Source organism: Corvus cornix, chromosome 4, assembly GCF_000738735.6.
Source record: "Corvus cornix cornix isolate S_Up_H32 chromosome 4, ASM73873v5, whole genome shotgun sequence".
Taxonomy (NCBI): Eukaryota; Metazoa; Chordata; class Aves; order Passeriformes; family Corvidae; genus Corvus; species Corvus cornix.
The window spans coordinates 31,694,508-31,708,871 of record NC_046334.1 but is presented as its reverse complement, the minus strand read 5'-3'; the positions used below and the strand labels follow the sequence as shown (position 1 = coordinate 31,708,871).

The 14,364-nt window shown below is 40.1% G+C and overlaps 1 protein-coding gene across 4 annotated transcripts in view; it reads left to right on the top strand.

Annotated features, from left to right (window-relative positions):
- The window catches only part of BANK1 (B cell scaffold protein with ankyrin repeats 1), a 137,760-nt gene that overhangs the window by 105,775 nt on the left and 17,621 nt on the right, over nucleotides 1-14,364 (top strand). For all 4 annotated transcript variants that reach the window (XM_010411682.3, XM_010411683.3, XM_010411681.3 and 1 more), the window contains exons 9-11: nucleotides 5,283-5,379; nucleotides 6,868-7,173; nucleotides 9,978-10,262. In XM_010411682.3, the coding sequence (XP_010409984.2) occupies nucleotides 5,283-5,379; nucleotides 6,868-7,173; nucleotides 9,978-10,262 (688 nt within the window). The remainder of the gene's footprint in view (nucleotides 1-5,282; nucleotides 5,380-6,867; nucleotides 7,174-9,977; nucleotides 10,263-14,364) is intronic.

Below are 14,364 nucleotides of genomic sequence, written 5' to 3'. Positions count from 1 at the left end.
TGGAAAATATTTCCTATGGTATACTAGTTCTCACCTTTGCATTCTGGAAAGCTCTGGCAGGGCAGTGATAATGGGCATAGTGTAGGCTACACCACAGTGAGGGTGAGACAAAAAGAGCAAAAACTGTGAGGATGGATGCCAAATGGAAATACTTCCCTTTTGCTTCAGTTGCTGCACCGAGAGTCTAAGCAGACAGTGCTGGCAGGTCTGAGGAGCGGTACAAGGAAATCACCTGGGGCTGGGAAAAAAAAATCCAACTGCTATGTTTCAGTCCAGTTTCTCTGAAAGCAGAAACATGAGAAAGCAAATCTGGTACGCCTGTGACAAAGAAGTGGGGGAAACATCCAGCCAAGGAAAACAGTTTCTTCTGTCTTGAGGTCCTGAAATTACTTACCCTGTTTACATCCCGTTTTCTTCTGTGCTTAAATTCACTCCGGGTGAGAGGACATTTTCAGTGTGTTTGTGTACCAGCACGTAGGCTTTCTCTGAGATCCAGGTCACCAGCATCTGCCTGGAAAGGAATACAGCAGGAGACATTATCCAACAAGTTTTTAAATGCATTGATAAGGTTTTGACATTTTAAGCAAAGGAAACGTCTAGAGGGCTCTTTTCTGTGTAAACAAAGCAGAGGAAATCACTGAGGGTAATCTTGGTGAGAGCGATCTAAGATATGTTATTGTATCCAGTTTCTATGACAGGAATGAAAAATAACAACATAATAGCAGCAATTTTTTTTTTTAAAAAGCATATCCAAGTGCATGGTTACCTCATTGTGAGGGAAAGGTTGAAAGAGTAGCAGGAGAACATCCCCAAGTAGGAGAGTAAGTCCATAGGAAGTAGAAGCTGTATCAAGTTACTAAGGTCAGGACAGAATTGTAGCACAGACGCTTAAGAATACTGTGAGAAAGACCAAGGCACAAAATGAAAGGCAGCTATCAGAAGTAATAAGAAATGGTTTTATATGGGTATTTTTCAACGATTCATTGTGAAAATGGAAAGGCTTATTCATTAGTGTCATCCTGGTTCTTGTACTATTCAGTACCCTATTAGCAATTTAAATAACAGAAAGATTTTTCAAGTTCTTTCCAAGTCCATGATGCATTGTAGTGATTTATGAGTGGGCACACTCCAATACAGTTACATGAAATTTTGAAGTGTTTGCAGTTCACATCAACTCCGAGGTTTTCAAAGCTGTTGATTTTACTTTTCAGAAAGGACTGTTTGCCTCATTGAGATCTGCACTGAAGAGAAAAAAGAAACAAAAGATACTGAAAGAAAAAGCGCAAATGAGACCATCTTCTCTTGGTTTTCTTCTCTAATGATATTTAGAGAAAATACTTACTTTCTTTAGGATGCCCTGACTCCAAAGACTTAAGACATCCACGTACCTGCTTAGTTGATATCAGATAATTTTAAAAGCGCTGCTGTGCTTGAATCTGGGCTCTCCATGCTTTTGTAGCCTTTCTAGCAAGCCCATATAGACTGTGGTAGCTTTAACCAGCATTTGACAACTTGTTTCTCAAAATCCCACGAGGATCAGGGCTTCAAATGAGCAGAGGGACAGGGCAGCTGCTGGAGTCTTTCAGACTGGTGCATCTCAGGGAAGTCACGTGGTAGAAATTGGTGTTTTCTGGTGACTGGCAATGTTATCTTGTTGCTTAATAGCCAGAAGCAGATGCCTAAGGCTGTGCCTGTAAGACAGCCATGCCATGGTTGTCCTCTGCTCTGAAATGCTGAGCTACAGAGTAGCAGGAGGCAGACTCATGAACAATGCATCTTGGCAGAACTGCAAACTTTGAATGTTGGGAGTGGAATAAGAAGGAATGTTGTGGTGACATGTTAGAAACAAATCAGGCAACCAGATTTGTCGCAGCCTTGAAAGAACAGGCCTTAGTGGGACTGGAGAGTATTTTTGGGATGTCTGCTAGCAAGCCTGAATTCTATCCAACAGGCAGCTGGAAATGCCCTAGAATCCAGAAGATCAAATTGCCCTAAACAAATCAGAAGTTCCTACTTGGTTTATAGAAATATAAGGTATGGATATACTTTAGATGTAGCCATTTATATCTTTTACATAAAGGCTAATGTGAGCTGTGATTGATATGTTTACCTATGAGTAACTGTTTATAAATGAAGTGCTGATGTCCAGATTCTTCTCACTCTTGCCATAACTTGATACAATATCGCTGTTGGGTTAGATTCCTCTGCGTTCTTTAATGCTTCACTCCTCACTATCCAGTAAGGTTAAATGCACCTAATTTCAATAGTGTCAGCTCTTGCCAGAGCGGATGACTCTGTCTCAGTTTAACAAGGAGCAGATCTTTCCAAAATGTGCCTTTAAAAGATGGCTCTTCAGAAGAGCATTGTAAAAAACGCTGACAAGATGGTTGTAATAATTTTGCTAATGAATTCCTGAGTAAGGAACTGAGATAAATCAGTTCAGGCTTTGTATAAGAGGAACAGCTTTGAAGTTATTAAAAAACTTTACCTTTTTGAAAGTCAGTTAATCAAGACAGTTAAAATACAGCAGTGAAAGAAAATTAGGTATCTACCTTTTGACTTTGAGAGGTGGCATTTAAAAATCTTAGGACTTGAAGCATTTTCAGTCTCTCAGAGGACTTTCAATGCATGCCAGCATTCCTGTTGTATCCTGAGGTAAGGAAATTACTTTGCTAAGTCGTAAACTGGTTTCAAACATTCAGAGGCCTTTTCCATATTCTGTTGCGAGCAGTTTTATGCTGACAGCAACAAATTTTTTTACTTCTTTTTTGTTTTGTTTTTGTAATGCTGGTTTCCAGGTAAGCTAGTTCTTCCTTTGGAAAGTGGCTTTACATCCATAAGAAATCTCTAGAGTAAATCAAAGACCCATTTTCAGCCAAACAGGCTCAAACAACTTGGAAGCAGCTATGCTACTGCATTCAAGTTACATGACCCAGCCCATATAAAAGACACTTCAAACCTAAAAAGCAATGGGCATTCATTCAGGGCATCATGGCAAGGTTTGCAAGCTGAGTCGTGGCACTATTCCAATTTAGTTATGTTGTTTTGCATTCTTAAATAAGGACACTTTCCACTGCCTTGGGAGACACTGCACGATTTTTAGCTGCACAGTGTCATCATGCCCAGTGTCAGAGGAGACTTCTGTCAATAATTTATTCATTATACAGAATTTTTTTCTAGTGTAAACATACTTAGTTAAAGACTGTTTCCATCTGTTCAGCTTTTCTGTGTCTCGCAGGTCCAGGAGTCTTTTAGAAAGTGTAGTCAGGGGCTAAACTTCTGAATTGCATCCTGAATTCCCTACGATTCAGCATTATCAGTGGAGCAGCTATAAACTAGCAGAACAGCTGACCTTCAGTCTTCTGAAACATTCAAGTTTCAAAGATGCATACTAATCATATCTATTCTATTGTTTTCTTGTGAGTCACCAGGTTTCCTACAGCTGAGAAATACCTGTGTCAAAGAAGAAATTCAGAAAGTGCCATTTGTTTCTTCTGCTTATCCTTTTGACCTCGTTCTACCAACTGCATAGCCATGAGTACTTTACATTCACAAAGATAAAAGTGGACACCTTGAAAGAATTTCCTGGGTGTGGTACTCCAGTGTCATAGCAGGAGAACTTAATATATCTGGAGCTCTCCTTGCTTGATTTCTTCTACGCACATCTTCTCTTCACAGGAAACATATCAAAGTCCTTTTTTTACTCCCAAAATGTACACTTACATTTAGCACATGCAGGCCTAAATCTTCTGAAGATAAATATTCTGAAAAGCTCTAACTTCGGAGCTTATAAGAGGTATCCTGTTCCTATGAAGCATAAAAGGAACTACAGAAATAATAGGGAAGTTTGAGAAAAACAAGTTTCTCTCACTGATGCGCACATTAGCACAGAAGGCAGAGATGAATCCTCTGTTGTTGGAGGCAAGTGTGGCTGTGTAGAGATCCAAGTGTATTTGTAAAGCAGCAAAGCAAAGCAGGCCCGGGAGGCACCTGTTCCACAGTCTGGTGGCTGTACTGTCTTCAGACTGGTATTCCAGAGATAGCTGTGTACAGCAGCAGCAGGGAAAGGAGGTATTCTCAGTTCCCCAGAAAAACCTGCTATTTCTCAGTATATTTTCCTCTTTCATGCAGTGAGAACTCTGTCCCTGAGGCAGTGGCTGTGGGTGCCAGGAGGCAGCAGGATACTAGGAACAAACTTCTTGAGAGTACAGCATGAGCTCCTGAGAATCAGTTTCTGTGCCATGCAGAAGGGTGTAACTGCTTATCAGTTCTTCCTCTTGACTTCACTGTCCACTATTCTGCTTGTAATTAATCTTGCAGTCTGGATGATATATGGACTATGCTGTTTCCCTACCTGCTTTGGGGTTGGTGTATTCAAACTCCCGGAGTTAACATTTTGTGATTCAAAACTCCTGTTTAATTATTGAGGGCTCCCTTGTGTCTTTGGAGGATAGTTTTGTATCACACTTACATGGGAATCAAGGTCCTGCTGGGTTTCTTTAAAAAAAACTGACACTCTTTGAAATTCCAGTTGTTACTGAAAATCAGCAATTAATAAATGTGTGTTCAATATTCTAGACAGCAGAACTGTCTGTAGTTGTGTTACAGGTTTGCTTTTAGCTGCTGTGGGTGAGCAGAAGTTTGTACCTCTTCTGCTTGTGGAAATACACTGATACTGTTTTAGAGAACTGATTGCTCTGACCCTCCTTGGGCTAATTTTGCATAGCGCTGTGTGAACATAACAGCTTTCTAGAGGAACAAAACACCACTCTGCCACATTTGGTCACTGAGGTAGAACTCCAAACATGCTTTGCAGTCCCATTTCTGGCTTTTCAGAGCACACATGGCTTTTGGTACAAACCACTGCTTGTAATGAGCTCCCCAGAGATTTCTTGCACAGCGTGCACCCTTGAGCTCTTCAGTCATGCCCCCTGGACTTCGTGTTTTTCTGTTGCTGATCTTTCTCATCATCTATGACTGCTTCACAGTTGGGAGCAGAGTTGGGAACTGTCTGGACAGCCCAGCAAAGTGCTAGGGGAAGATCCATGATGCTTGCTGTGCAAACTTGGTATTCCATGTCAGAACCTTGTGTCCTTGTAATGTATCCAGATGTATGCATTCCTTTTGCCTGCAGTATGTATACCACGACATCGTTGCAAAAGCATGACGTTTCTGTCTTCACTTTCCTCCTAGCAGGATGTTGTGTATTATATGAACAGCAAAATGTGAAGGCAGGAGATGATGCCACTAAAACAAATACTCTCCTTTATTTTTCTTTCTAGAATTATGCAGCAAGTGATTTCACTAATTGCAAGGAGGAAGCAGAAGACAGCAACACTTACGAGGTTATGTTAGGCTCAGAAACTCCACCAGCCATGGGTAAGTCATGTTGTTAGACAGCTTTGTTGCTACTGGTATGCGCTGCATTAAATGAGTGAGTTTTATGGGCAGAGAGGGCAAGTTATTCTAACCCTTTCAATTTCCTCATGTTACTACAACTTCCAGGAAGGGCAGATATCCTAAGAGGAGAAGGCAGTTGAGGGATCCAGTTGGAATAATAAAGTCATTGCTCAGTAAGACAGACCTCAGTGCAACCACCCCTCCTTTTAAACTCTGGAAATTTGTGAGCTCCACTCTGAACCTAGAAAACTGCTGAATTCTCCAAGCTCTCAGAGAAGAACCTTCATAAAAGGGGAGGCACTGCCTACTGGTGCAGTCAAGTCCTGTGTGGAGGCACAGATAGTTGACATTTTGCAGCTTGATGTTCCTACTTCCAAATATAGATTGATGACAAGCCTGTTGATAATCTGTGTGTTTGTATGCATTGAAAACTGCAAAGTTGCTTCTTTGCATTTACCAGTGGCATATATTTTGCATATATCTTAGAGTATCATGGATCTATGAAACTAAATTTAATCCTCTTTTTATCTTGTTGACAATTTTATTTGTTCAACTGTCTCATACATATGAAAAGGATGTTTCTTACTTGCTAAGTTCAAACTGGTTGCTTTAGCACATATAGGTAGATGATAGACACTGTGAAAAAACAGGTTTGCTCTGATAAAATTTTCACTGTCTCTGTCACATTGTATATGAAACACCTCAGGGTGAACACATGGAAGAAGAACACAAATTGTAGCAGCTGGCCACATTAGCCAGATAAATGCCCTAACCTCCCATTTGAATCAGTGGTGAAAGGTAGCCATCACCAAAGGATAACTCAGAATGGAAACCTACCTCTAGGGCTCAGTAAAGTCTGCTGACAGATTGCATAGTTTACTCTGGTACGTTACTGAGGTTGACTACTAAAATTTTGATGCTGTACGTAGTGATTAAAATGTGCACTTTTCACATCCCTCCACTTTCTTCCTGGTCTGTGGGCCACTAGAGACAGAAGAGCTCTGTTTCCACAAGTCTACAGTCATGTCTCCCATGGACAGTGTTTATTTAATTTTAGAGAGATTCAAATAAGCACCCAAATCCTGCTGTACAAAAAGAAGTAACACAGATGTGTGAGCTATGACTTTATTTTGCCAAGTGTTGCACTGTGCTGCATTGAAAGTCAGGTAGTAAAAATTCTGGAGGCAAGGAAAATGTGTGTGATTTCATTCTGACAGCAGCTCTAGAAAAGTTTAACATTGCACACATGAAGATGGTGTGTATCAGAGTAGTAAGGTACAATCAAAACTACCACTGTTGATTTAGTAAATATTTAAAAAGCTGTTCACTGATGGTATGGATTTGATAGCTTTCCTGCTGTATCAGTTCATAAAAGTTTTATTAGCCATTGTGTTGCTTCTGTAGGAATCCTTGAAACAAGAAATGCTTCCAGATGGCAATTTTTAAATGAAATAATGCTTTTTTTAGTATTAAAAGCCAAGCAGAACTCAGGAGATCGGCATGCAACTGGATTGAGATGCCAACAAGAAGTCGAGGTGGATGAGGAAAAGAAGGATGACCTAAAACCCAGCAGAGAGGAGACAGAATATGAAGATGAAGAAGAGGAGGATTCATACAGCTTTCACAACAGTCCTAGCAGTTTGTATGCCAACATAGGGGCTGAGCTCAAAGAGAGCAGAAGAGATTGCTTTTTCTGCAAGAGGCCACCCCCTCCTTCCCCTCAAAATCTTCCTGGCATCCATAGACAGGACAATCTGCACAATTTATCACAAGGTATGATCTTGGGAGGAAAATAACCCCAGATACAAACACGTGCAAGGGCAGACAAAGTACTGCTGTAGAGATTGTGTATGATCACTTTTAACAGCAGTATCTGGGCAGGATGGCCCTCATGCTACAAAGCAAGAATTAGCATATGAGTCCCTAATTCTGCAAAACAAGCATGTGCATGTGACCTTTGCTGCATCAGAATACTCATGACTGGTTTTGTCAAGTACATACTGTGGTATGGGCTGCTGGGTTCAGCTTTTCCTCACTCCACCTATCTCAAAGAGCTGCCAAATAGTGCGTGGTGCACTGGATTTACAAGAGAGGCTGGAAACAAAAGGTGAAGCCTGTATTTTTGTCATGTTGACTTCATTATTTACCATTTTCAAACATTAAATGCTATCGTGATTTAATACAGCTTCAAATCTTACAGGTAGAATTAATAGAAAGTGACCGTGCAGAGAGAAGTAACGGTATCTTACTATATTTTAGCCAATATTGTAGTTACTTTGAAGTAAAAAATTATATTGCAGATTGAAAAGAAAGGCAGAAATTTTGACAAATGCTTTTCCTTTTTTTTGCCCTTTTTTTAAATACATCTGCCCCAGAGTAAAAATCTTAAATTTCGTGTTGTTTTGATTAAAGTGGTGACAAACTCAAAATACTATTTGCATCTGCTTCAGGAGGGATGATCATCAATTTTTCTCATTGGGAAAAACAAGTATGCAAAATAATTCAAGCTTAAATACCAGTTTTAAATAGTTGCATAGGGAAAAAGAAAACAACTCTTCTTATTTGTCATAGACACTACTGATAAGTGTGCACACAAATTGCTTCTCAGTTTCTCCACAGCTTACTACTGTTAACACTGTTTTCAAACGTGGTGTAACCTATTAGAGTCTTAAATTACCATCACCAAGTACTCTGAATTCACATAATTAGACAGAAATAGCTTGCTATAGGTAGGGTTTTGTCCTGTGTTCTGCTGTGCAAGAAGAAGCTGGCTATATGGAGAAAGTCATAGGTGAATTCTAAGAGAAAGAGGGGCAGAATGAAATTAACATTGAAGGTGTGTTTTGCTTCCCACAAAACACTCAACTGCATCTCTATGTGTGTATAAATGAGAGGTCAGTTTTGGAACACAGGATTTGTTAGTGTAGGTTTGATATAAATGCCTGTCTTGGAATAGCTCTTACATGGCTACATCACCATAGTAACGTGACCCTCTCTGCCACATGCTGTCTGTCTGCATGTGGGTACCAGCAGAGGAAGTTTCCTGGTGTCCTGTGCCAACTCCTGTGCTGGTAAAGCAGAGTTCATCTAAAAGTGCTGCTGTGGGAATAGTACATTTAAAATGTGCTCTGAATTATGCTGTGTTTAGCTGTGGTTTTCACCACTGGGGAATGGGGTATCAGAATTCCTCTAGAGGGGGATGATGCTTCCTTTCAAAGAGGAGCTCTAATGAGTTACTGCTACATATTTTCAGTCAGCTGCTTGCTTTAGGAGTTGCTGTGGAGTACCTCGAAGGCAAGTCCCCTCTTCTGCAAGTCTGTGTGTTGGCAGCGGCCTGAGGGTGCCCCCTGTGGGAGTTAAAAGAATGTCCTACAGAGAAAGAAACACAACTTGTATAGTGACATGGAAACAAAATATTATTCATATTAAACATGGCAGGTGTATTAACACCAGTTGTGGTTTTAAAACATTTTATGTCTTTGCCAGAATGCACGTTGATAGTACATACTGTTATTAATACATCCCATTAACAAATATATCCCGCTTACAACAGTTGTTTAGCTCCACTGAACCCACAAACAGGTAGTTCTTTAAATAGCAGCCAAAGGATTGAAAACACCAGTAGTGACCACAGCAGAGTTTAAGAGACACACATATGTACAGGCAGTAAATTACAACATAAGGGAAACGTGAGTCAGTGCCAAGAATTCCAGGCAGGTCTACTGTTTTTGCAGGAAAGATGGGTAATCATGCCAAGGTAGTTACCAACATCTATGGGAGCACCAGCCTCAGTGACAGCTTCTAACTCTTAGCAGTTTGTGGATGCTTTAAGGCAAATCAAAACAAACCCAGGTATCGGGAAAATCATCAATGACTTTTAATGCTGTAAAAGGCAAAAACTAAAGAAAAACAAGTCCTGAGTAGTTGTACTATGAAATATATGAAATTAGGGAATACAGAGAGACATGGAAGTTGTTGGAGTGGGGGGGTTGGGTGGTCTTAGCATAGATTCTAAGAGGTCATAAATTGCACCTACATTGTAAGAGGCTTTTCTGGTTTTTTTCCACCTTGGCCTACAGTAGATCTGTAAAGCCCTCAATACCCAGTGGGATATTGAAGAGGTAGGAAACACAAAATCCAACATTTCTTAAATTAAGTTTCAATTCTTAAGTCATTTTTGCAATAGGTAACAAACAGCTTGACTTTCCAGAATGCCATTGCCCACAGGTACCACTTACTTGGTTTAACCATGAGTTACATATTAGTGTAACTCTCGTGAGAGCAACTGGGGCACTCAGTACTTCTGCAAACAAATCCATTTATTTTGTGGCTAATAGCTAAGCATCTACATTTGATAATGTGATGTGAAATCATGAGGAAGCCCTGAAGCTGGAATTATTCCTTGGGGACATCCTCTCTTCTGAGTTAGATGATCAGAAGCCTCTGAAAATGAGAGCGCTTTAGTTTAGAAGTGAAATTAGGTCTCTGAGCTACTTTAGGAAACTCTAAAGCTTTAAGGTAAGTCCTAATCTCCTTTCTTTACCCTGTATATGCAACACAATTCCTTCCTTTTTCAGAGAGGAATTTTATGATGGACAGGAGTAGAAGAGAGCACAGTGATGGCCACACAACAGCATGCTGCAGAGAAGACCCAGGTACCTGTGAGGACAGTGAGGAAGAGCACCCCTACACTTGTGTGGCACTGGATGAATGTGTGTACGATTTCATACTGGAGCAGGAGGAGCAGGAGGAGGAGAAAAGGAAGCACTGCAGGTCCTTTATCATGAACAGGCCGCCAGCCCCTGCCCCCCGGCCCGTGTGTTCGCCCAGCAGAGAGGAGAACACTCCCTACATAGTACAAGGTTGGTGCTGCTGCCTCGGAAATACTTTCTGGGAGAATGTAGATGTCTCTTCTCTTCAAGGAGTAGCGTTTTCTATAACGCAAAGATCCCTGTTCAGTTGCCTGCAAACCAACACGTTGTTTGTTTCAGTCAAGCTATTCTCACCCTTCAGATGAGCTGAGAACATCTCTGAATAATTTTCAGTTTTCATCTGAGATAGTATCACAGTTTTTATTTAGCTTTTAAAAAATTATGACAATATGATGGAAAATGAAGAATCACTGAGCTAGCTGTGAGTGTATCTGTTACAGCAATGCAATACAGAATGTGTTATATTATTTGAATTGCCTTTCTTTTCAGTTTCTTTATCAGAATGGTTTTACTTAAGGCTGAAATCTCTTAGATTTTTTTTTTTTTTCTGTTGAGAAGAATTCTCTTTTCTGGGAGAAATGCCTGTATGAGGATTCCTCTTTCAAGTATCTTTTCTCCAATTCAAGATGCTAGAAATGGGCCTTTCTAGGTAGGATCATTATATTTCTAGAAGGAAAGATTATGTCCTTTTACCAGTTCTATGAAAACTGGAAAACTTTTTTGAGCTATTTCATGGAAATACAAGACCAGAAGGGATTTCAGATATCTTTGTAGTCCAATTCAGACTGAAACCAAATTTGAAAGTAACAAAAGGAGTTCAGTGAACATACTGAACCAGAGATCTCTGTAAGTCCCAAAATCCATCCTGCCTGCATCCCCAGCCTCTTTTACAAAAGCCTGCCAATGTATAAGAACAAATGGTAAAAAAATAGGCTGACAAAGGACACCATTAGATTGCTTACTTCATGCTGTGCATGTTTTGCACTAAAACAGAATTAGTACTATCCAAAACATGCTACCAGATACAGAGGAACACCTCCTTTTTCATGCCTTTCTCAGTCAGTGATTTCTTTTATTCTTCCTAGCTAGCTCTCTCCCTCCAGGCTGTGTAACTCCAGGTTAGGGGCAGAATGCATAGGCTAACGCATTCATCATTTAGTTGCTCTTTCTTCAGCATATTCAGGAGGTATAAGTATGAATCATTACAGTGTAATCCAATAATGGATGGGTACAGTGGGACTTTCACAGTTACAGAAGTAATGAAATGGCTGCTTTTACTGAGGTTGCTAGAGCAATGTCTCAAGTCTCAGTCCACCGTCATCACAGACAGGCCAATGACTTGGAAACGCTTAGTGGAGATGCTTTATTTGGAAGATTGCTTTTACTGTCTTTTAATTGCACTGTGGTGTTTCTGCTCTGTTCACTAAGGCAGATACTATCAGAGGAACTGCTTTGATGGGGCTGTGGTTCATCATGTGTGTATATTCATATATACACACACACAAGTTTTTTGCCTTTGCTTTTACAAGCATGTAGTGGTAGAACAGTTATTTTCCTGTAGTTCTGTGAAAGCAGCCTCTGGCCACATTCCTTTGCTTACACAATGCATGAGGAAAAATAGAAGCACTTCAGGAAAGCTTCAGCTGACCACTCAGGTCTCTGTTTTCCTACCTGTCCTGCTGGTTCTAGACCTAGAATATCTCATTTTTGTCCAGGTATTCCTGAGATAGCTAGTGAAATTTTAGACAGAAGGGATATATCTTCAGATGAAAGCTTTTTCTTGCTACCTGGTTTGGCAATTTTTGCCCTCCACATTGGTTGCAAAATTCCCTCTCCAGTCCAGAAACATCCCAGTTTCTAGTTTATTATTTTAGAACTGCTCATATTTAATAAAAAAAGATTGCTTCATCTGTATGAACCAGGAAACTTTATTTCAGTCCATCATTAAAATCTGCATTTGTTTGCAGCCCTTCTTTTATAATTTAAATAGTATAAAATACTCTAGTTATGCATATACACATTTTTCATCCAGCAAATAAATTGATGATAGTTTTGGGGTTTGTTTTCATCTAGTATATTAAAAAGGGCATTGCAGATGTTGCGAAGTCAAATAATCAAAAAGTTAGAATTGAGGTAGTTTTACCCTTTCTCTCTGCCAGGAACATTGCAACACAGTAATAAGTAGGTAGCCCTATGCAGCTATTTATCTCAGGTATTTTATTTCATCTAGTGTTTAAAGTGGGTGAGCATAAAAACCTTCAGTGTTTTTCACTCTCATTTTGTTTAAAATATAATTCATGCTTGCCCTAGGGCCCATGTACTGTTTCAGACCTCCTGTTGTAAACCCTTTGATTCTGCATCCACTGAGATTTTGGATGCCCAGTACAAAGTAACTAAGATTTTTGAGATGAACAGCATTACACAACACTTGGCTCATTCAAAGCAGAGACACCATTGATTTCAGTGGCCACTATGAGTTCTCAGAACTTAAAATTAAATCCTTAGCGTGTCTAGTCAGTGCCCTGACGTCAGGCATTCACAAGCCTGTTTGCTGCCTTAAATGACTCGTCTCACCTTTGGCTAGGGCTTTGTTGGAAAGAGCATCTTCTAGTTACTTAGCTGAGCCATCCTTCCATCCTCTGTATTCACTCTCTGTTTGCTGAATCTCTTTTAACTTACAAAACAAATTATTTGAAATTCCTGTAAGAAACAGATTGTCTTCAATGCACAATTCTGGTTGATCTTAGAACTGTTACCTTCTGGCATGCTGTAAGACACAGGTCCTGTGGAAAAATAGAGGGAATGCATGCACGATGCACAGAGGGGGGCTGTGTTAAGGCTACGTGTTTGCCCACAAATGGATCCCCATGTACTTTGGGAGTTCATGGAAAGCTCCATGCCCCAAGGATTGCAGAGGCTGCTGTGATAGTGCCATGCAAAGATGCAAGAGGAGGATTTGGTTTTGCCCTTTATGTACCCATAGATGGGCTCATTTATTGGGGGGGGGGGGAAGGTAAGCATTGCATAGCATAAATGCCTTTTGCCTCTTGGACTGCATGCAGGTGACTCTTTTTCATTTATTTTAATATCCATCTGGAGAAATCAAGTGGCTGAATTCCCATAAGTGCTTTCACCACACGTTGAATGAAGGCCATGATGTTACAAAAGAGTATCTTCTCCTTTAAGCGAAAGTGGTGATTTTATGAGAATAGCAACAAAGAGGAAAGGAAGCAAATAGCTTTCTTTGCAATAAGCAGTTTTCAAATGCATGGAATCTCAAGTTACAGTGGGCAGAAAGCTTGCTCCCTGTAGATTACCCAACTTGGTGTTCAAGTGGGGCGATCAAGTGAACAGGATAGGGAAACTCTTGATCTATAGAAAGCAAACATGGGACTTGACAAGAGTCACTTTCCGAGCAAGATCTACACTTCAAAACTTAGGCAGTAAACACTTAATGATGCAAGTTATCATAACTGAACTACCACAATTTACAGTTTGAGCATCTGCCTTGAATTTGCTGACAAATAAATTCTGGGAAACATGGGTGTGTTGAAAGATTTAAAACATAAGTGTTCTAATCTCTTTTACTCAGTTTCATTTATAATAATTTCAAATTTTAATGAACATTCAAACTGCTGTATTGAACAGTGGTAAACAGACTGCATTATTAACAGAGAGTACATTTGTTCTTTAATTTAGACCACTGCAAGAATTCTGTCTTGTGTGTGAAAGGCTCATCAACCAGTGGAGCTGCAAATTGGTGCCAAGTAGCTCATTGTCCAGATGGTGTGCACTCTTACTGTGCTCCATTACCATTCCTTAGGTGCTTAGTATTCCTCTGTAGGTTATTTCAATGTTTTGTTCAATTGTGTGCTGCCAAAACAACTGTTAAATAAACATTTGAAGTTGGTGTGTTTTCAGTTTAGAGTGCAATTTTAATGTTCCCTATTGATACCAAGTTTGATTGAGCTGGAAACCAAAGTTCCCAGTGTAGTTGTAGGACAGGTGCATGAGCTTCTCCAGTGTCCCCCTACCATTTCTGAAGCCTGACCTACTAGGACTCCCTCAGGGTTAAGGATTATGTTAGTGTCCTGATTTAATCATTTACCTCTCATCACAAACCACTAGTATGAAAGGGTTTCTCTGCAGCAAAGATACCTGTCCTACAACAGCATAAATAAAACTTCCTATGCTATAGCCTTTATTTCTTTGCAAAGCTCTCACAAATCCCTAAAGGAATGTATTTCCCCTC